Genomic DNA, 22,646 nt, shown 5'->3' with positions numbered 1-22,646 from the left:
TATCTGTACCGGTGTTCTTGCGAAGTGGTCTTTCTAAAGTATTTTTTTCACCTGGGCCACCACAAAAATTGTTTATCATATTCTGGTAAAGTTAGGATATTATAGTTTTCAATACTGCATACTATTGATATATGACATATTTCTGCAGTAACTATCATAACTACGCTTCTATTCTAATTGTTCAAAATGTTGATTACGAACAACGATTACAAGCATGAACACATTCATCGATTAATATCCGTTTGTAAATAATAATACACCCACATTGTTTCTGGCTGCATGCAGCATTTATTCATTCTAACATGTTCGTACAGAAATTGTACAAAATTTAGAAGTCTGTGAAATATTCAGCAGGTCAGCACAATCCAAAAAACAGGAGCCAGCAAATGTAAACATGAATCTCTGACACATTTGGCAAGATTAGGACATGCATGGTCCGTGTTTTTTCCGTCACTAATGGAGAGAAACAAACGAAACACTTGTAAAGTACCACAGCTGTGGTCAGCTGATATATATATATATGTATTAAATACTAGGGAACTAGTTAAAAATAGAAGATATCTGCAGGCTGCCATTTTAACATGCAAATCTTTTTCAATATGATGCATGGAAAATGATTATACGTTATTAAACCAAAAACATTTCCAACTCAGTTTGCAGGAGAAAGGCTGATAGAAAATGTAGGTTAACAGCTTCTATTTTCTACTGACAGACTGGTGAACTCATAATATTGCTATGAAATAAATAAACAGAAGGCAGAAAACACAATAATGAAATAAACGTAATAGCTACAAAGATTTCCAATTGTATCACATCATTACCACCTATCACTTTCCCTTTTACAGTATATATGCAACATTACAGTCGTTTCTGTGAGTGGAAATCTATGTTTTCTGTTCTATAACACAGATGAATAAAGATGTATATAGGCCAAATAAATAAATAAAACAATTGTCAGCTCTACATAATAATCATCAACTCCTCATACACATATTCACATTAATAATGACACAGACAATGGAATACATATTGGTACAGCAGGCAACAAAATTGGCAAACAAAAGATTTGCGATCTCTGTGTCAGATACCAGAAAGTCCCCTGAAGTCACAAAACTGTTTCATATCACTTTTCAACACGACTCGAATTGTAACTAAAGGCTTGTTTTTTACATAATAGTGTCTATTAATTGTGAATGCTTTGTGTGTGTGTGAGTGTGTGTGTGTGTGTGTAGGTTAAAGGGATTTATGGTGTACTGCTCTTTCAAAAGAGCTTAGTGCAAAAGTGGCAAATTCCAATATATTTAGATTTCATAAATGATCGGTAGCAGAATATTGACAAAATGAACAAAAAACAGACAATTGATTATGATTAAAAATGCTGTTGATACAGCAATTAAACCGATAAACAAACACTTGGTAGACAATTCAAATAAATAAAATATATATTACATATTCTAATATTTACTATTGTATAACTCGCACACTCAAGTCATAATTCATGAGTTTCAGATCAATACTGCTCCAATGATCTAAAACACTGTACGATAGCATTTGACATCTCTTCTGCAAACATCTAAACAACATTCATTCAATACCTCTGATGAGTGTCCGTTACCTATCGACTAAAACTTTCAAAAAGGATGATGTGTTTGCTTTCAATATTCCTTAATTTTTCTCATAAAGCATGTTAAATGTTATGGCAAAGGACATGATCACAGCTGAGATCATGTGATAGATCAACAAGTTAAAACAGTTGCAGTTTGGGAATACCAATAAATAAACAATATCCTTTGTGCTTTAAGAACCAATCAGGAAAAAATACTGTGAATACTTTGAGGTCACTGCATGAGCATGTTAAAGAATACGTGGTTAACTTATATGTACAAATATATATATACTATGTGCTATGTACAAAATATAGCACTGATGTAAACTAGTTCTGTGTGTTACAGGGCCTTGACATCACCAGTGTTCTGGTCAAATCAGATGAACTGGCTGACGTGACTGTTGTTTGTTTTCTTCTGTCCGTAGCTGCGCACATGAATACTGCGTTACGTAATACTCTGTGATGTATATACTGCCCTACTTTATATATCCAAAGTGTTTGGACATTGTGTTTGGTCCAGAGTGACTCATAACAACCCAATCTTACACTGTCAGACAAGTCTAAAATAAAAAAACGTAATAACCAGCCGTGTTCGGTAAAGTCTGAAATAGTGGATTGTGTCTTTGTAAAAAAGAGGAATCTGTAAAGAGTTACAGTTTGGAAGGGCAGCTTGTGTTGGCACACGAGTGTTGACTGTCAGTATGGTTGGTTGGTTTGGCTGCGTCTCCTGGCATCGTTCATGCAGACTGTACTGTAGCAGCGAGAGGAGGGGGGCGTGGGGGACAGAGAGGAGGGGTGTGTATGACAGGACTTCCGGTTCTTACAGATGAGTCTCATCCCGTGTCTCTGATCCATAATCCTGCCGTAGTTTCCCTCCAGCCGGTGCTCCCGGAAGATTTTCAGGAACATGTGCCAGCGGATCAGAGCGAATGATGTAGCTACAGTGAGGTACAATAAATGAATGCTGTGCGGTTACAAACCAGTCGGCTAAACGTAGATAACATATGTAGCTCTGGAAAAAATGAAAGGGACAGTTCACCCAAAAATGACAATTCTGTCATTGTCATTTCAAACCTGTATAACTCAAATTATACGGAACACAACAGAAGGTATTCTGAAAAATGTTAGACACACAATAGTGGAACCCGTGTTTGTGTCCGTACAACAGAAGGAAATTCGGTTACCGACATTATTAAAAATATATTTTATTGTGTTCTGCAGAAGAAAGTAAGTCATGCAGGTTTGAGTAAATGATGACAGAAATTTCACTTTTGGGTGAACTATCACTTTAAGAGACCATCCATCAAACAAAACCAGGAGTGGCACGTGAAAGACTAACAGAAAATATAAAATATGATTTTTTTAACTCTTCACAAAACAATATTTTTGAGTTTAAAATGAATATTAACTTTCATTGCGTTATTCGAGGTCTGAAAAGACAATAAAAATAAATCTTTGCATTTTGTTCTTGTTTTCCAGTCTACAAATATCTAAAATATCTAAATTTCACATTTAATCTCCAAATTAATGTAGAAACAACAGATTTCTTTAACAGCATCATTTTATGAATGAAAGCCAACATTCTGATATTAGTACTGCAAGTGATGTCTCTTTTAAATTTATATTTTTCTTTATGTTAACATTATTTATAACCATTCTATTTCAAGAACAGTATAATTGAGATCTAACAGGAAGGAAATATATAAAATTGAATTAAGTTCTCAAACACTTTACAATTTAGCATTAAAGACTGTAAATTAAATACAGAATTAAAGCTACAAAACATATTGATTTCCTCTTTTCTTTTGGTCTTTTATTACATTATTTACAAAAGTCACAGCAGCAGCTTTAAGAGCGTTTTGCCCTGTCCCACAGCAAGAAGCTGTCTATATATACTGAAGGCGTCGTAGCATCTGTTTCAAATCGTGCTTAAATGGTTTAAAAGCCTTTACATGAATGAGAGCCTCATTATATAATGAAACGCTAGACAAAGGATGAAAAAATAAATGGATGCTGCGTTAATTGCGTTATAAAAAAAATATTCCCTAACGTCGACAGCCCTAATAAATATATGTTTAAAATATGTAATAAAAAAATTCTTAACCCATTTGGCAGATATTTTTGCTTATTTTAAGCATAAACTCACTTTTTATGTTTTTATGTTTTATGTTTATTTTGATTCTCAAGTAAATGATTCTTGAATTAAGAATTTCTTTATATTTGTAACGCAAATCAGGTCAAAAATACTAAGCAAGAAATTCTTTCTTTGCAGGACACGGCATGTTTTTTAAGCAGATTGTCTAGTTTTATTTATTGCAAATAAATACAAATTGGGGAGAAATGTTAGCAGTTCACAGAAAGAAGCAAAATGATCATTTTTTGTAAAAACCTACGTATAAATCTCTAATCAAAATTAAATGAAATTTTAACAAAAGAAAATGTTGCGTAATAGCTTGTAAATAATAAAATGTGTAATAACTTTCTTGTCCCCCGGTCTTCTATCGTTTGGACAAAACAAACTTACCCCATTGGTTGTAAAAGAAAAGCAGAAACATTATCTCTGACACTTACACGACATCATTGAGCTCTAGAACAGTGTCCGGAGGCGGGTTTATCAGCACATATGACAACGTGTTCTGATGGTCATTCATTTCATCTGTAACACAAACAAAACAAAATGTCACCTTCACACTTCATCTAAATACACACGTTAAAAATGAAAACAATCTCTCTGTACCTAATACACATAATGAAAACTACTTTGTACTGTTGACTATCCAGAGCAGATGAAGCAATAGCAAAATATATTAACACTTTCAAAATGAAATAAATGTTGGTATGTCCCCACAGTGTTATGGATTTTGTTGGCTGGGTTTCTGGGTTTCTTTGATGCATTTTACCTGCTTGTAAATGACTGAGAAGTGTGAACCTTTGGCAGTTCAAGACTGGGCCAAAGTGCCTGTGGTTCTCCAAACCCACCTGTTTGAGCCACTTAAAGTGCCAGCGGGCCAGGTAAAAAAGAGAGAAGTGCTAACCGTTACTGACAGGGCATGGCTGGATTGACGGAACGCCCATGCAACCGCAAGCACTCCCCATGCGCGGACGCATGCAGACAAGGTCCGCATCCACCCTCGCATTCTGTCTCTCAATCCATCCATCGACCGTCCAACCGTCCGTTGCATAATAATCACACTTTATCCCATGAACGTTGCTAGGTTGCCATGCCAACACACAGCCCGAAGTCAGCAAACAGTACAACCAACAGACACAGATAGAGGCATGCTTAGAGTTTCCAACAGGCCCGACAAGCCAAGGCTCGACCAATCAGAGTGAAGCAAAAAGCATTAGTAATGTGGAATTAGAAGTGCTCGAGGCCTAACTTCGAATGAATCGTTTATACCGGCGTGACGTAAAATGTGTCCCACTATCCCGCCCAGATTTACAATACCCAAAAACCTCGGACCCTTCCAACAAATGCTGAATGCCTTCTGCTCCACTCTGACCAAACATCCTGGAATCAAAATCCCTCACTCATCATGTCTTATATCAATGCTCAGACGCCAGCGAGTACCTGCAGTACCCCCTGTTACGTAAGAACCCTCTTCAGTTCGTATCAGAGGAGAAAAACACAACTACATCACTACATCAGATTTCATATACAGATTGTCAAACTCTAAAGTGTTAGTTCACCTGAAAATGAAAGTTTGCTGATAATTCTCCTCAGGCCACCCAAGACACAGGTGACATTGGTTCAATAAAACCGTAAAGAAGATTTCTAGCTGACACTGTAACGTTAGTCCTTGGTGATTCATAAAATGTTCAAAAAGGGGATACATGCAACAAAAAAGAAAGGTTATATATTGAAGACTTGTGAAACATATCGCTCGGGAATCGATCGCTGTGTTCAGGAAACTGTTATTTACAACATTAAGCATCTGGCAGTCGGCCTGCGTCAGAGATGCGCTGGGATCTAAGGGTGGGTTTCAATCATTTTTTGCACTCTTGATAGAGAGTGTGCAAAACACAAAGAACGGTCTCTAATAATGAGAAAAAAAACATTCCTCTAAGTAGGGCAGATGGATTCAGTTGTAATGTCAAACGGATGTTTCAGTCTGTAGGTTATTCAATCCTCCCCTGAGGGAAAGACCAGACTCAAACAGGAGGGCTAGTTCTGATCTGGGGTATTAATGTAACGCTGCTGCAACTACAGACAGAATCAATAATGTAAGCTTTAAGATTCTATGTCAATAAGCGAACAGATAACTTGTGGGAATAGGTCTGTCGTGGCTGATTTCCAGTAATAATGTTATTAATCATGCCCCGGGGATTCATTTGTGTTGCCTGTATCTGCTTTTTAGACACTCAAACACACTTTAAGACCTGGATCTGGTCTCAACAAACCCCTTAAGATAAGAAAACCCTTAGCGACAATACTGTTACAATTAGAATGAAGGGTTTTCTTAAAAGGGGGCTCTTGAAACTGGACCCTGCATTTTATGAATCTCCAAGCACCAAGGTTTCATCAAAAATCTTCAAAAACAAGCACTGATTCTGAATGGCCTGAGAATAAGTAAATAACACCAAATAGTTTTTTCGAGTGAACTTACGCTTTAACAATGTTTTTGCAAAAACAGGACAAAATAATGAGCAATTATCTGAATGTGTGATAATACTGAGTAGGATGAAAAAGCAATACACTTTAGGCTCTGGTTTCATTTTCATTTTGTCCAGCGTCATAATGCAAAAAGCCAGCAGTTTCCTGAGATCTGTTTTTAATCAAATTAAAAATGAAGGGGACAATGAGACCCATGGGATTTAAAAATGTGTTCTGAAAAAGCCGACCCCAGACATTTTCAAAAAATTGCTTGACTGCAAATATCTGCCTAAATGGAAAGAAAATTAAACGAAATCAAGTCATCAAAAATCATCCGGCGTGTCTTATTAACTACAGACTGCTAAGGCTGTTTTTTTCAATGCCACGGGACAATCTGAAGAATGGAACGTTCCATCACTTTCTCTCTTGAGAACATCATGATCAACAGTCTCATTCATCTCAATATTCTCTGGACATGAAATGCCTTCAGGACTACAAGAACAGTGTTGTTGGGTGGATTTACCTTGCAAATATCCTAGATTTACACGGTTCATCACATCGCTCGCGGTTAAATTAGCTACGTCCTCTATTGCGAGCCGGGGAAAGGCCAAAGTAGAAAGAGACAAGAAAGAAAAGATCAAGCAAGTCAAGCGAGTGGCAGAGAAAGTAGAACTTTTATAAAGAGAAAGGTTGGCATGCAAAAAACACATTCTCAACATATTATTACAGATAAATCATTTATAAAGATTATGGCTAGTGACATGAATGTTAACCTTTTTAAGAGAGATTTACAAACAGAGAACTGTTCAATAAATATACAGTTATTCTAGTGATGATGACTGTAGAGATACTGCGTTATTAGAGAATGATTTTTTGCAACAAAGAGGATAGTAGAGAGTATGCAAAGGTTAGTATGGAATAAGAGACAACAAAACGTGAAAATAAAGATGTATGATGATGATGAATGGCTGCTGCAGAAGCAGAATAACGACAGCTAAGCTCCGCCTCCTCCTTTCTTTCAACAATACTCATCATGACCATTTACACCCCACCGGTGGAAACCAACACAATCTCACGGCAAAACCGTATTTTACGAGGGGCTCATTTTAGCTAATTCGTATGAATTCATTCGATCCCATTCGTGCATTTTAGTGTGATTTGTTTCCACGCCAGTTACGTTTGGGGCGGGGCTTCAGTATTGCTTTTGGTAATCGTCGTTTTGGTACGATTCACAACACACAAATTCATATGAATAAGCCATCTCGTAAAATGGTTACTAATTCCCGTGAGATCAGGTTGGGGGAACGCAATTTTTTTTTACATACAGTAGTAGTGTGACTACATCAGAGGTCATGGGTTTTATAAGATAAGAAAAAATACATGACTAAGAAATGGGGTATTTAAAGGCTTTGCACAAACTTTGTAAACAGTGCATGCTGCCATCCAAAAACACAATCACTAAGTTAAGAATAAAAAATATTTATTGTATGAATAAGCATTGTTGAAAAGTGTCTACATACCCCACTCTTGTTTTGTCATATATTATTATTATTATTCACCTTATATGTTCGTCAGTGGGTTTTGCAAAAGTCGAACAGTTAAAACGTTTTTAGAATATAATAATAAAAAAAATATATAATTTTTTCTGAAAAACTGTGAATAAGGACATGCGAGGATTCAGAAGGACAGCACCGATAAACATGAAAACATACAGTAGGGTATTTTTGTTTGTCATATTTTTCCTATTAATCCCTGATGTTTCTGCAGAATAAAGGAAATTAAATTATAAAGGAAATTATAAAGACTATGTGGAAATAATAATGTACATTCACAATGTCCTCAAAATAAATCAGGGGTTGATGGTCACAAATGATGGAACCTTAAGAATTTACACCGACGTCAATATCGACTTTCCTTCTGTGTAAAGCTTACCATATCCCACAGTGGGCAGCCCCAGATGCTTCATGCGGTTCTTCACCAGCTCTGACAGCTCTTGTCTCTCGGATCGGCAGTACATATTTAGCCGCTGTTGATTAATGCGTTCGGCTCGACTGGGCGGTTTGGTGTTTCTCCTGCTCAGCCGTCTCGCCCACTGCATGCTCTTCTTGCGTAGGAGCGGGTGCTCGGATTGGTCGCTCCCCGTGGAGTTTCTGTGGGCGGTTTTCTCCTTCCAGGATTCCCCGCGGTCACGTGTGTCCTCGCAATCGTCCACGGACACCTGAGACTGTCGACATGGCAACAGGTTGTCAATCGATTATGAGTGTTCAAAAGGTTCAATGTTTCATCTACTTTCTCAAGGATAAAACTTCTTTATTGAGGAAAACGATTACTAAGAGCAGCTTTATAGGTCAGTTGAAGTTAAAGGTTTGTTTGTGTTTCCTAAACTGCAAGATAAGATTCATATGAAGAATCAAAATCTCTTTCAAATCCACTGATCAAGACTGCAGTCATACTGTTAATGTCAAGGTTTCATTTCTTTAGGTTTAAAACGCTTTGAAACAGAAAAAGAATTCAGGGTTTGTTCAGACAGGAAAAACAAATCAGATTTTTGTGCTGAACATGAAGAAACATGTTGTTGTTGTCCTTGCTTTTTTTCACAAGGACACAAACAAGCAATGTATATACAGCCACAGAAGAATTCCATTCCATATTGATAAATATTTTTTATTCCCATAAAAAAAATAGAGCATCTCTTCTGTTATTTTGAACCTGTTTCTCCAGTTTTCATTTCTATAAATAAATGCAAATTGGAACAATATTTTTATTTGGGAAAAATATTCTAAGTAGTTCAAACAGTGAAACAAAAACAATAATTTTACCTAAACACATGCCTAGAAATTCAGAAAAACAAAAAATGTCCTGTAAAAAATATTCTGTGGCTATATATAACATATATTGATCTATTTGCACAAAGGTTTATACCACTTGCAAAATGACTGAATGTTGTGTGAGCGAAGCAATTCATTACAAAGTTAATAAGTTAATAAATGTAAAGATTCTAAAATCAAAAAAGTTATAAAACAAGCTTTTTAAAATGACCAGCATGACATATGACGATAGACCAAATACATAATGGACAGAGATTCCATTAAACATAATCAAACATATAATGTAGACAAAACCAAAGTTTTCAGATAATGCTGCAAAAGTGGCATATATGAGGCAAAGTCAACAATCTTACCTGTCTGCAAACCTCCTTAAACTGGACAAAGCCATTAATGATAATGATCAGAATGAAAAATGATTAGCACAAGAACTGCACGAAAACATTGAATATGACAGCCAGCAAAGCCATGATATGGCCTTCAACATGGGACAGGACCAAGACAAAGTGACAGATCCTATTTGCTGTGCAAGCGTCTGAAGTCAGAAGGGCTATATAAAATGAGCTGACTCAGCCATGTCCGAACTTTCAGATCTTCTGTGTACCTCATCTTACCTCTGAGGTGGGGAACATGTGAGATTCAGTGCGGTATATCCCGATGGGAATTTCTGCGCTGGACGAGCACAGCTTCTGAAACAGTCTCCCGTACGTCCGGATCCATAAGTCTTCTTCTGTTACTTTCATCTGTTTCAAAAGTGTTTCATGCTTTATTTATACACACACTTTAGTGAAACTATAGAATAAAGTGTCTTGTTTTAGACCAAAATTGACTTGTTTTTGGGGGGGAGGGAATGTATAAATGTATTTTTATTTATCATCCATCCATACTCTATACTATATATAACTATATATAATTATTATATATTTATTATATATGACTTATTTTGGTCATACTTTATTTTACAGTGCCCGTGTTACAGTGTAACAATCAAATTAAGTACTGAGTAATAATAATGAACTACATGTACTTACTGTAGGTTTAGGGTGTGGTATAGGGGTAGTTACATGTAATTTTGCATAATCTATAGTAAATACTATAGTAAATACATGTAACATGTGTAAAGAGGGCCCTGTAAAATAAAGTGTTAACCTTATTTTTTTCAAATATTATTTTTATTGTTTGGGGAAACATGACAATAATCACATAATCACATATTACTGTGCTTTTAAAACATTTAATCATATGTGAACACCATCTGCTTCATTCTAACACTACTGTTAGCACAGAGCGTGTGGGCAGAGGAGGTCAAATAATCAGATTTATGCGCCTGGTTTAAAACAATGACTTCGTATGTGAAATGATACTACGCAACAGACAAACTGGCTGTTGAGTGTGTGTGGGTGTGTATGTTTATGGTCACACTTACAGCACAGAGGTAGCCAGAACCTGGCGTGGTGTCTAGACCCAACAAGAGCCTCGTGATGAGAATCATATAGTCCTTCACAAAAGACTAGAGGAGAAATAGAAGAGATAAACACACAAAAGTTCAAATTAAACATATGATCTCCAGACTGTTTCATCCAGAATCAATGAAACATACTGTAAATGTTAAACGTCTGTTTCTATTTATTTTATAGTAGATGACTATATTCAGATGACTATTATTAGTAATAACTAATATCTATTATTGAGAATGTTAAGCAACTATTTTTTTTTACATTTATGCATTTGGGAGACGCTTTTATCCAAAGCATTGCATTGTATTATAATATATAATAGTATGATATATTATTAGTATAATAATATTACAAGTTATACACTATAATAGCATTACATTTGAGTAAATGCAAAGTGATAAATATATAAATATATATTTATATGAATTAATATTTTTATTTATATATCAAAATTAAAATAAATTCATAAAACTTTTTCATTGATTGTTATACTGAACATTTGTAATTTATATTGAAACAATTGTATTAAATTGCAAAACTGAAGCATTTGTATTAATGGCAATAAATAAATAAAATAAAATAAAAATAATTTTAAAATAAAATAATTATAATTAACATATACATATTTATTTAAAATGAACATATACTGGAAAAACTTCAGTTCAAACTTCAAACTGTAATTCAAAATGAAAAGAAATCTCTCTGATTAAATATTACATTATTTTTTAATGATCCTTATTGATATATAATATATACAAAACTACACATTTTTATTTTGCATAATACATTTAAAGGTATTCATGAAATTACAGATCAAAAGCTATATTGTTTATTTGGTGTTAAAACATTTAAAATGTTGTGTTTCTGAATATATTTCTATAATTATGTGTGTGCACATACATCAGAGTGCCACAAGGAGGCGCATGACTTCTCTTCATTTCTCGGTACAGAATGTCCAGAAATGGGCTGTGATCTATAAACTCACTTGGTATAGGAGAGTATCCAGCATACTGATACTAAACACTCTGCCGGCAGCAAACGGGAGGCGGAACATGAATGCCAGATTAGACCCCTTATCTCTCTCTATCTGGAAACAAAGGGAACACAGACCAAACATAGATTGATGCCTCTGTTCACGGCTGGTTAATTGAAACAGAACCATCTGGCAGTTTATAATTCTGCATTATAGTTTCAATATTTTCCGTCTTCTGAAACATGCAGCCTGCACAACTAAATTATCTCGTCATGGCTCGATTTATGATTCTTAATGGACCGTGTCATAATAAATGTTATCAAATATAAAAGTTTTAAACTGTGTTTATGCAACAGGTTAAGTGGTTACTTTTAAAACAAAAGAAAGGTGAAGATGGGAGACCTTTTCAAGTTTGGAGAGAGCCAGGGAGTAGCAATCTTTGGCACGGAACTGCATGAATCTCATGTTAGACGGATGAGTGAGCTCTGTGATGATGCTGAGACTGGGAAACAACCTATCAGAGGACAGAGATGTCAAGTATGAATTTGACATCAGCTAATGCTTGAAAATCAATCTGTTGAGATGTACCTGAACATGGTCTGAACGTTCACGATGGTCTTAGCATCTGCCATGTAGTCTTCTTCTGCGCTCATTGTGCTCTCTTTATCCACCACCACCAGATTATCGGCGTAGATGATGCCAGACTGCAGCAGGTTGTCCAAACTGACAATACAGACAGACGGCGCAGAATCGTCTCACACATGTATGACCGTATGTGCTGAGATGCAGTCTAGTGAAAGTACTAATGCAATAAGTATTATGGTTTGTTTTAAAAAAATATTTCCAATTCTAAATCACTGATTTTCAAGACATTTGGACGTGTACAACACACTTACTTGTCAATGGTACCAGCCATGTAGTACACCATCGGGAAACAGCAGATGGCCTCTAGAAAATGATTATCAGGCCTGGAAAGAGACGTTTGAGCAGTAATCCACCCACAGATGCACGTTTTTTAAAGGTTTGGCATTGGCAGAGCTACCTTACGAACATTTATTCCTAGTCATAAGAGCTTGCGCAAATGCAGGTAATTGTAAAATGGCTATTGACAGATCTCAGAGTTGCCATGGAAACGCTGAGAGAAGAAAGAACAGCGTGAGGACAATCGCTTAAACAATTCTGCGTAATGAACAAAACACTTTTAACATTCTGAAAAGGTTAGAATTGAGCGCAAGATGTAACACGTCACACACTGTGAATGTTTATGTCCATCTGACAACACAGTAGAGAATACATGTTTTTATGTAGATGTGCCGGAAAATACTTCGAAGTTGTAAAGTTAAAGAATGATTCTGACTGGTGAAGAAACAGTTCAGCTAAAAATAAAAATCCAGTCATTGTTTACTCACCCTCATGCCATCTCAGCTAAATTCAAACAAAGATTTCAAAAATAGCCTTGCTGTATGTCAACATATCGCAAGTTAAGCAAGACTTAAAACATTCACGTGCCAGAAAAGCACATTATGCTATCATAACAATGAATCAATACCAATAAGAAAAAGCTTTAAAATCTCTACTTGTCATCTACATCTAGTACATCTAGGACTGAATGAGGGTAAATAAATGATGAGAGATTTTGGGGTGAACTGTTACTTTGAAAGTAGGAGATCATCACCCTGACAGCTGACTTCACAAACCCATCGGTCTAAAGAGTAACATGCTGTGAAAAAGCAATGCGGCAGCTCGCTCACGGATTATCCAGCAGCAGCACGATGGGGTTCAGCTCCTTCCTCGGTCTGTAATAGGCTCGCAGCGGCACTATGAAGTTGTACAGGCCGTTTCCAGCTGTTTCAGCAGAAACGATGATCAACTTGTTCTTGAAGCCATACGCCTTGGCGTCCTCAAAACTGTTGTGCCGACAACCCTGAATGAAAATGGAAATAAAACTCTTGATATATTTAAGCAAATTTAAATAATGGGATATCGCCTTTGAATATATTTTTTAAACATGGACTTCACAGGAAAATGTTACACAGAAATCCATTAAAGCAGCAATCTGTAATCTTTTCTGTTGCGTGAAGGTACAACAAAGCGTATAGCAATGATTTATAAATTAAGCTGTCATGTTAGATTTTGTATGAAATGGCAGTTTGATCTCATCTGAATTTCCCAAAAGTAACGTGCACTTCTATGATTCAAACAGAGATGGCGGTAGAGAGGCAAAAGTTACAGATTGCAGCTTGTTTCTTGGACAATGTTTTACATAAAATATTATTTAAATCCATGGCGGTATTTCATGGTGAAATAAAAGACACAACATTACTGACCTTGTCAAGTCGCAGGCAACAAAACGGTGCCTTTTGTTGCAGAAGGTGGCAAAGTGTTGGGGAGCTTCCAATGTATGGTGAGTTGGGTGGATAGCCTTTAACAAACCTTATAAACAAAAGCATAAACACAATGTGAAATAGCTAACTAATAAATACAACATAAATACCCCTTTAGTAACTGACAACCTCTTGTTCATTGAGCATGTTATATGGCACACATCACAAGAGGGCACTATGAGCCCTGAAATTCATTCTGTACACCAGAAAAAAGGTTCAAAGGCTCAGCAAGCGCAAAGAGACACAAGAACAGAACAGACGCCTGGGGTGAGGGAATCTAAATGATGTTCTTTGATTCTGGAAAGTCCATATCAGCTGCACCCCCCCCTTACACCGTGGGGACCAAATGTCCCAACAAAGATAGAAAATTCCAGTCATTTTTGACCTTGTGGGGACATTTCTAGGTCCCAATGTGATAAATAATGTGTAGATCAAACTGATCATTGGCTGTTTTAACAACGTATATCTGAAAACCGATAGTGTGTGTGTGTGTGAGAGAGGTGAGCACAAATTAACTCTAGTGGTGTCTGCTTTCGCTGTGGTGGTGTGGCTGGTTGCTAGGGTGTTGCTAAGATGTTCAATATGTGTTGCTGTGTGGTTTCTAGACTTCTGGGTGTTTCTGTGAAAGGACGGATCGATTAAGAAAGTCAAAGCACCCCCAGGGGCAAACCATCCAGACCATTCCACCACACAGCTATTTTCAGTCCAGGTCATAATCACGCAGGTACAGTTGACGGGGAAAGACATAATCTAGCAGAATCGTGCATTTAGACATGAATCTTCTTAATGATTCCGTATTTAATTGTCAAATACTAATTTACTCTAACGCCGGGGCTCCATCCTCATCTGATTGGTTGGTCTCATCTTCAGAGGGGTCACTGAGGAGGTCACAGGGGAGGATGGCAGAGGAGTCAGCGATCTCCAGCACGGGGGCGATGCTGGGTCTGCGACTCCCGGCTCCGTTTTCTGTGGGCAACACCAGCTTGTTGCGGTCAACGGGTGGGTCTGGATTCTGCAGGTCAATGGCCACAGTTCCTGTAACGCAGGACAAATGAAAAATCGTTCTTTTGAGTTAAAGTCTACCGGCAGAAGAAAAAAGGTCAAATTTGAACCGTTGCCAGATCTGAATGCTATTATTTCTGTTATTTATCTGTTGCAATGGAAATGGCCAAAGAAATATTGCAGATTTTTGAGAAAGTTTCCAATTTTTCGGAATTCAGAATGTAGGTCAATTCCAGTCAATTTCCACCTGAAAAAAATGAAAAGCTACTTAGACATACGGTATAAGTGAATGTTTAATCACGGAAGACTGAAGTTGACCTCAACCCTGATTTTCTCCAAATAATGAATAAACACTGATTTGCATACATTTCAAATCAGTGCTTGGCAACTAAAATCTTTAAGCCCTGCATGGTTTCAATATCAAACTGGGGAATTTCTACTGTTATGCGCAAAATCTGGTTCCTCTGCGAAATGTCAAGGGAAATTGTGTAAAAACGATCCTTATGTCAAAAAAGTAGCCAGGGGGTCTTTTCATACATGCAAGTGCAGTTTCCAAGCAAAACTGGGAAAGAAATCGTCCATCTCCGGAAACGAGACTCGACCCTTGAGGTCTTGAAAGTAACAGGAATGAACGTGACAGAGGAATGTTTCAGTAAATGTTAACATTTACACCGACATCGCCAGACAATGTCTTATAGTTTAACCGTGGCTCTGTCGCTAAGGAAACCACATGCTCACACTTACCATATGAAGTAGACTGATCAACTTCAACAAAGGAGAAACAATAAAAGATAGAGTATATCATGAGCATGACTTTTTGCGTGATATAATAGTTTGATAAAAGCAAATACTTTGTTCTTATAACAGCGTTGATAAAAGCAGACAATCTCCATATGGCAGCGCTACTTTAAAACCAACAACACTTGAAACATGATGTGTGGTTTCTTTTATTAAAATAGATTTTTTTCTATAGAACTATAATTAAGTACATTCCTAAGGTAACATTGAACAGCAACTTCAGGCTCAACCAATGCCATGGATTTGGGGGTGCGGGCTGTCTGTCCAAATAACAGAAGGTGGGTGTTGAGATTTTTGAGTTTTTAAAGGGATACTTCACCCAAAAATGAAAATTCTGTAATTATTTACTCGCCTTCGAGCTGTTCCAAATCTGTATAAATGTCTTCGTTCTGATGAACAAAGAGAAAGATATTTAAAAGAATGCTTATAATCAGACAGATTTTGCCCCCCATTGACTCCCATAGTAGGAAAAATACAATGGCAGTCAGAAGTGCCCCAGAACTGTTTGCTGTCCTACATTCTTTAAATAGTCTTCTTTTGTGTTCAACAGAAAAAAAAGATAAAATAATTTTCCTACTATGGTGGTCAACGGGTGTTGAGATCTGCATTTTTCCAAATATATTTCTCTATGTTCATCAGAACAAATAAATGTAAACAGAATTGAAACAACTCAAAGGTGAGTAAATGATTACAGAATTTTAATTTTCAGCTGAATTATCACTTTAAGGTCACAACTACACCGCGTAAAGAAATCAGCATCTAGTCTTTCTTATCTATCTTTATGTATACATTATCCAGTACACTTCAAATAGACACTGCTTGTCTCCTCACCCATGCTTGCGATGATGCTTTGCACCGGGAGACGTGAGGGCGCGTCGTACACGCCAGTGGCCGACATCCCTTTGCTGTGTTTCTCCTCCTGTTTGAAGATAAAGGCCGAGTTCTCTTCTTTAGTGATGTTGATGTAGTAACAAGTGTCTGTGGCAGACATGATGTGACGTGGACCGGGGTTCAGAAGGATGCTCTTGTTGTCTTCTCGCTTTGTACCGATTAAGCACACACCGTATCTAAAGACAACACGACTTTTTAAGTAAAAAAATATGAAAGGCATGACCGAAGGATGTTGTCGAGGACGTCACGAAAGGGATATCTATACTTCAGTATTAGCAATTTATGTAACAAGAAATGTATTTACTGTGGGTAAAATAAGTCAGAAAGTGAACCAATACATACTATAATGGTCAACAAGTACACTCTTAAAAATAAAAGCGCTTAATAGGTTCTTTACAGGAATGCATGGGAGAATCATTTCTGGTTCCACAAAGAAGCATCTAGTCAATAGTTTTATCTTTTTAATAATTTTATCTTTTTATAATCAGAAGAAGCAGAACGGTTGGATTTTTATGGTTCTTTATGGAACAATTTAGACAATGACACCTTTTGAAGCACCTTTATTTTTAAGAATGTACATGCTGCATTTAATTCAGTACATTGTGCACATATGCAAATTCGAAATTAAAAGCCACATTTTGCATTTTTATATGGTTATAAAAAGTTTAAGATTGAAAATGTAAAAATTAAAATATTTCCTTGGATGGGATTATAAACTAATGATTTACACACCACATTCAGTCTTATAATGAGTCATAAAATTGATAGTCAACGCTTTCCAATTGCTCACTTTTTATGCGCATGGAAGGAGGCATAAGTGAAGCTCTTCCCGTCGTATTCGCCAAAGAACTTGCTGTCCATCATGCGGATGTGATAAACTTCATTGCCCGAGCAACGGCCGTAAGTTCTCTGCCACTGTTCTGGAGACATCTGCCCTTCTCTAGAATATAAGAGAAAAGTCATTGTTGGATTATTTTGCAGAAAGATCAAATATCTATGTTTTTGTTAGGCCTCAATTACACCCAGTATTACATAACAAATGGCTCAGGTGATCTAAAGTGGGCCGTGAGGAATACAGGGTCCGATGTCTGAAATTCTGAGCCGACCACTCAAAACACAGGAGGTGGTATACATCGTGTCCAAACAAAAGTGTACAAATATTTTAATGGGTTTAAAAAACAACTGATTGTTTGAAAAATGGCCGGAAAACTACAAAAGAAATGTTTGTTATTGTCTGACATCCATACGTATTTACACGCTGACATAATATACACTATACAGTTATTACACACAGCCACTCCTTTACTATTCACAAAAATGCACAAAATAAGTGTAAATATTGTAAACAATTTGAATTAATTTGAGAGTATATGTTTGCGAATTTCAGGTGTTTTTTTGTTCACTGTATTTGGGTTTTATATGTATTTATATGTACGGTGGATATTACGCTGGATTTGGAGATGGTTTGAACTAATATATGAAGCCGCCCCAGCACTAAAAGATGGTGGACATGAACCGCATGCGGTGAGTGAAACTGATGTCTGTGTTTTGTAGACAATGTGCTTTGGTTCAGCCTACCCCTCCCCCCCGTATACGGTGTATGAATTTAGGGAGTAATCGTACAGCTGTATCTATCTTTTATACATGTGATCAAACTAAATTCTCTTCGAAGATACAAAGTATGCAATACTACTCTATAGGTACTCAAGATTAATATGACATTGGCAGAAATCCTGTGTGTTACGCCCGCTTTAATCTTACTGGTTGTTGCATGCCTCATAACTTCTTGTCATATGAGTGTTTCATTACCAGTTTCGCAAGAATCAATGATAATCTAAGTTATCGACATGACACCATATTTACACAATGAGCACTGATCTGTTACTAAATATGTGTAAAATATGAATCGTTTCTTCACAAATGCATCGTTTCTCTTCAGAAGACATTTATTAACTCACTGGAGTCATTGGGATTATGGATCCCTGTAGCTCAGTGGTAAGAGCATTGCGTTAACAATGCAAGGTTGTGGGTTCGATCCAGTGGATTGCATATACCTATTTAAAATGTATAGGATACAGCAATGTAAGTCGCTTTGCCAAATGCCTAAATGGAAATGGATCCTGATATTTGGATAATGGATGTTTTCCTTTTTTGGGAGAGTCAACATTTTAGATCATAAATAAAAAGCCAAAGTAACGACATTATAAAGGTATTTTTTGCGTTTAATTTTGATGACATGAAGTACATTTGACACTCAACACATTTGAGTGAACTACTCGTTTAAACTGGGCTTTATGTTTCCAATTGGCTTATCCTGAACGTTCATGTGTGATTGACTGTTCCGTATGTCTCATGCAATTTATCACAGGATGTTTATCTTTCCTCTGAAATCCGATGTAAAGTACTTATTTATCAATGACATATGGAACATATAAATAAATAGAGCCATTAATCTTTGTCAAAACAGAAAGCAGATAACCTTTGAGCAAATGCTTCCACAACAACGCAGAAAGAAAACAGAGGGAACCCATAATCTGCATTAAAAAGAGATTGATTTGTCTTTAACCCGAACTCTGTTCTGAAATAAAGCAGATGAATCACATTGCAGGAAACACACTCATGCACAACACACCACCAATATATCCCGCATGACATGACTTCATACGTAATATGCACAAATTGATTTAGGGAGGTCTCAAAAGACGTTTGTAAGTACTCACTGTCCACGAGACGTATGAACCAGAAGTGTTACCAGTGTAGAGGTGGCAGGACACACACAGTTCAGGGCCAGCATGGCATACTTGAACTCCTCTTCACACACAACATGATCTAACAAACAAAACACACAAATGATCCATGTGACTATTGATGATCTCTCAAAAATGAACAACACCTATCCTGAGAATCAAAGGTTAAAACTGTTTTCAGAACAGCTTAGTTCACCCAAAAATAGAAAGTCCGCCATCATTTATTAACCATTATGTTGAACAAAACCTGTATGACTTTGATTTATATGTGGAACACCAGAGAAGATATTTTGAGAAATGTCTCATTGGTTTTGTGCCTGTACAATGGAGGCAAATGTTGTTTGGTTACCAACATCCTCATTTGTGTTCTGCAGGAGAAAGAAACTCGTACAGGTTTGGAAAGAATGGAGGAATTTTTATTTTGGGGTTACTGTCCCTTTAACAAAATCTGTGGCTAGGCTGCTAAAAACAGATGCGTTACGTCAGTAAATCTCAGGGTGACAAAAAAACTCACCGGCAAATTTGACGTGGAATTTGTTCTCGGGTTTGAGAATCTGAACATACAGAGGACAGTTTGGCGCGAAGTCCTTCACAGCCCATGCTCTCAGAATGGTCTGATGATCCTTTCAGAAGAACACACAACATTCTCTCATTTGATGATGATAACCTTCAACATTTAACTAGCCTTTAATACTACTGCATATTAGGTTCGGCATATTTTTATATTCATGAAGCGGATATTGCTGCCTGAATAAGTGCACTTAAATGGATGCGATCTGGCAAAATCAGTAATTCAAAGCAAATTACAGTGTGTTCAAGGCCGACCGTATATTGTATCAGTTTAAAATGCATAGTGTTTGTATTTACAGCTGCCGTGCGGTCCACTTCATTTCGGCTGCTGAGTATGAAGCACGCCTCTGCATCGTCCATCCTACAAGACACACAACATCATTACACACCTGTGTCACTCAAACAGCAAACCTTATTGCGTTGCTGCGATGCCCTGAGGTTTGAAACTGTCAAGCGAGCTTCTCCTGAAGGAGGGCACGTGTGTTTTCTGTGTGTACTGTAGGCCTACGTGGTGGCAGGTCATTACTGCAGTGTTTTCGAGATGGACGATAGTCAGGGTCAATTTCACGGTGTATTGACCCAAGGTCCAGAAGATAAGGCAAACCAGCGTAGAGGGAACAAAATGTTTTATGAAAATGTTCATTAAAGTTATTGCCCCTCGACGACATTATAGCGTTATAAACAAACACTGACACTGACAGCTACTATTAACATTCTGTAGCTTTTCTTTTTTCTGTTCAAGGAATGCCCAGTGCAAGTTGAGCACACAGCATCATGGTCAGAGAATATAGGGACTAGTTGGTGTCTTAATTGTTAAAGGAGTAGTTCACCTTCAAAATTAAAATTGTGTCGTCATTTACATGCCATCCTGTCAACCTGACTCACTTTCTTTCTTCAGCAGAACACAAAAGAAGATATTTTGAAAAACGTTGGTAACACAACAACACAGCCCCCCATTGATTTATTTGGTAACCAATGCAAGTGAATGGGGGGCTTTTAACTACATTCTTCAAAATATACTTTTTTGTGTTCTGCAGAAGAAAGAAAGTCATACAGGTTTGAAATGACAAGAGGGTGAGTAAATGATGAAAACTTTCATTTTGAAGATGAACTACTCCTTTAACACAGTAAATCTTCTCTGTTATTTTGAGCTGTTTCTCCAGTTTTTATTTTCTACAAATAAATGCAAATAGAAACTTGGGAGAAATACTGTCAGATGTTCACAAAATGAAACAAAAAATATAATTTTACCAAAAAACACACCTAGAAATAGTCAATTCTGAATCACTGAAATAATTTTTAAATTGTCTCTCTATTTTTACCGTGGCTGTAAATGTAAATTAAGGTCTTAAAGGTGTCAGACATGATACATTTTACCGTGGTGATATGTAAAAGAGAAACAACCACTTCTCAGAATCATCTCCTGTATAAATGATTAAATAAACACATGAACACTTGTTTTTTAAAATGTATTATAATATATATTGTACATCCTGTGCTGTTAAATATGTGAGCTTTCAGAGAAACCTTTCTTTATTGCTCTGCTATAAAAAACATATTTATTTAGCAGGAGCCTTTCAAGGTGATTTCAAAATGACGAAATATACAGGTGATAAATCACATTGCGTCCATAATATTAACAGTGCAGCAATACCACAGACACAATACTACAAAACTATCTGCAAAACGGTAGAATAAAACAAGTTTATATTTTAAATGCTTTAAATGCTAATAGAAAGTGGCCTTGAAATAAATATGATGGATTAGGAGCCGTGTTTTCATAAACACAAACCAACACTGAAGAATCGAAGAAAGAAATATCTACCCATGTGTCTGTTTATCTGTCCATCTGTCTGTCTGTCTTTTAAATAGTGGCTTTAAAAAATAAAAGCATCCCATTTCTGCTTTCAGCCCTCTAGAATGTCTTGTCCTATTCATAATGTATTCCTTCAAGGCTCAAATATGCTGTGAACAGCAAATGTGGGTGAAAAACTGAACATGCTTAATTCTTCTGGCATTGTGCATCAAGCTTTAAAATTACTTTTTATAGAAAGTGCAATTCACATATGAATTCATATAAATTCTAGCCTTCCCGTCACAATTCTAGATTTGAGAAATGTTTTAGGAGAAATTCAGAATGCGTGTGGGTATAGTAAGATTTGATGGATTTATTACCATGGGATTTCAAATAAAGTTACATTACAAGAGGAAAGACATATTTGAATAAGTGACAGATGGGGTTTTAAGTAAGCACGAGGTTTGGCTCTGGTGGTGGAACTTGCTGGTTGGTTGTCTCTCTAAATTTTCACACAGACTAATTCTGTGAATTTGGGAGCGAGTCCAGATTTCGCATTACAATCACTGATCAATGCCACTGGTTATATTTAAACCATGAAATGACATCACGCCTTAAAGTCATGCTAAGAGCAGATGTTCCTTCACTCTTCAATTATAAAAACATGCATGAAAAGCATAACAAAATATGCTAATTTAATCACCTAAACCACACAGCATGCTATCAAACCAAGTCTAATGTGACTCACAGGGCATTCGATGTATACATCGTTTTTTATGCCTCCTGGATATTAAACCTATGATATTGGCATTGCTAGCATCACATTATATGAAATGACATTGAACAGTTTATGTCACCCACATATTTACATATGCGGTCTCTTGTAAACAGAATAAACGAAAAAAAATCCCTGAGACTACTTAAGGAAATGGCAAAATTGGTTGTCACCAGAGCCATTTAGAGAGAGAGTTCTGCCAACGGAAGTCACATTTTTTTTTCATTCA

General features: G+C 36.6%; 1 protein-coding gene across 11 annotated transcripts in view; it reads right to left on the bottom strand.

Moving 5' to 3' along the window:
- Positions 1–116: 116 nt before the first annotated feature.
- The window catches only part of kcnt1b (potassium sodium-activated channel subfamily T member 1b), a 57,704-nt gene continuing 35,174 nt past the window's right edge, over positions 117–22,646 (bottom strand). For 2 of the 11 annotated variants that reach the window (XM_056745408.1, XM_056745410.1), the window contains 20 exons: positions 20,145–20,208; positions 19,792–19,900; positions 19,251–19,359; positions 17,321–17,470; positions 16,471–16,706; positions 14,661–14,874; positions 13,783–13,888; positions 13,207–13,379; positions 12,352–12,423; positions 12,044–12,178; positions 11,858–11,969; positions 11,468–11,569; positions 10,452–10,535; positions 9,640–9,768; positions 8,133–8,424; positions 6,724–6,786; positions 5,178–5,207; positions 4,586–4,597; positions 4,178–4,262; positions 145–2,544 (listed from right to left, as the gene is read on the bottom strand). In XM_056745408.1, the coding sequence (XP_056601386.1) occupies positions 2,427–2,544; positions 4,178–4,262; positions 4,586–4,597; positions 5,178–5,207; positions 6,724–6,786; positions 8,133–8,424; positions 9,640–9,768; positions 10,452–10,535; positions 11,468–11,569; positions 11,858–11,969; positions 12,044–12,178; positions 12,352–12,423; positions 13,207–13,379; positions 13,783–13,888; positions 14,661–14,874; positions 16,471–16,706; positions 17,321–17,470; positions 19,251–19,359; positions 19,792–19,900; positions 20,145–20,208 (2,395 nt within the window). In that variant the 3' untranslated portion in view covers positions 145–2,426. Of the gene's footprint in view, positions 2,545–4,177; positions 6,787–8,132; positions 8,425–9,381; positions 9,403–9,639; positions 9,769–10,451; positions 10,536–11,467; positions 11,570–11,857; positions 11,970–12,043; positions 12,179–12,351; positions 12,424–13,206; positions 13,380–13,782; positions 13,889–14,660; positions 14,875–16,470; positions 16,707–17,320; positions 17,471–19,250; positions 19,360–19,791; positions 19,901–20,144; positions 20,209–22,646 lie in introns of all 11 variants that reach the window. The other 9 variants (XM_056745405.1, XR_008906458.1, XM_056745406.1 and 6 more) reach the window with 9 other exon arrangements.

Source organism: Triplophysa dalaica, chromosome 4, assembly GCF_015846415.1.
Source record: "Triplophysa dalaica isolate WHDGS20190420 chromosome 4, ASM1584641v1, whole genome shotgun sequence".
In the NCBI taxonomy this organism is placed as follows: Eukaryota; Metazoa; Chordata; class Actinopteri; order Cypriniformes; family Nemacheilidae; genus Triplophysa; species Triplophysa dalaica.
The sequence above is the reverse complement of the archived record's forward strand: the minus strand, read 5'-3'. Positions and strand labels throughout refer to the sequence as shown.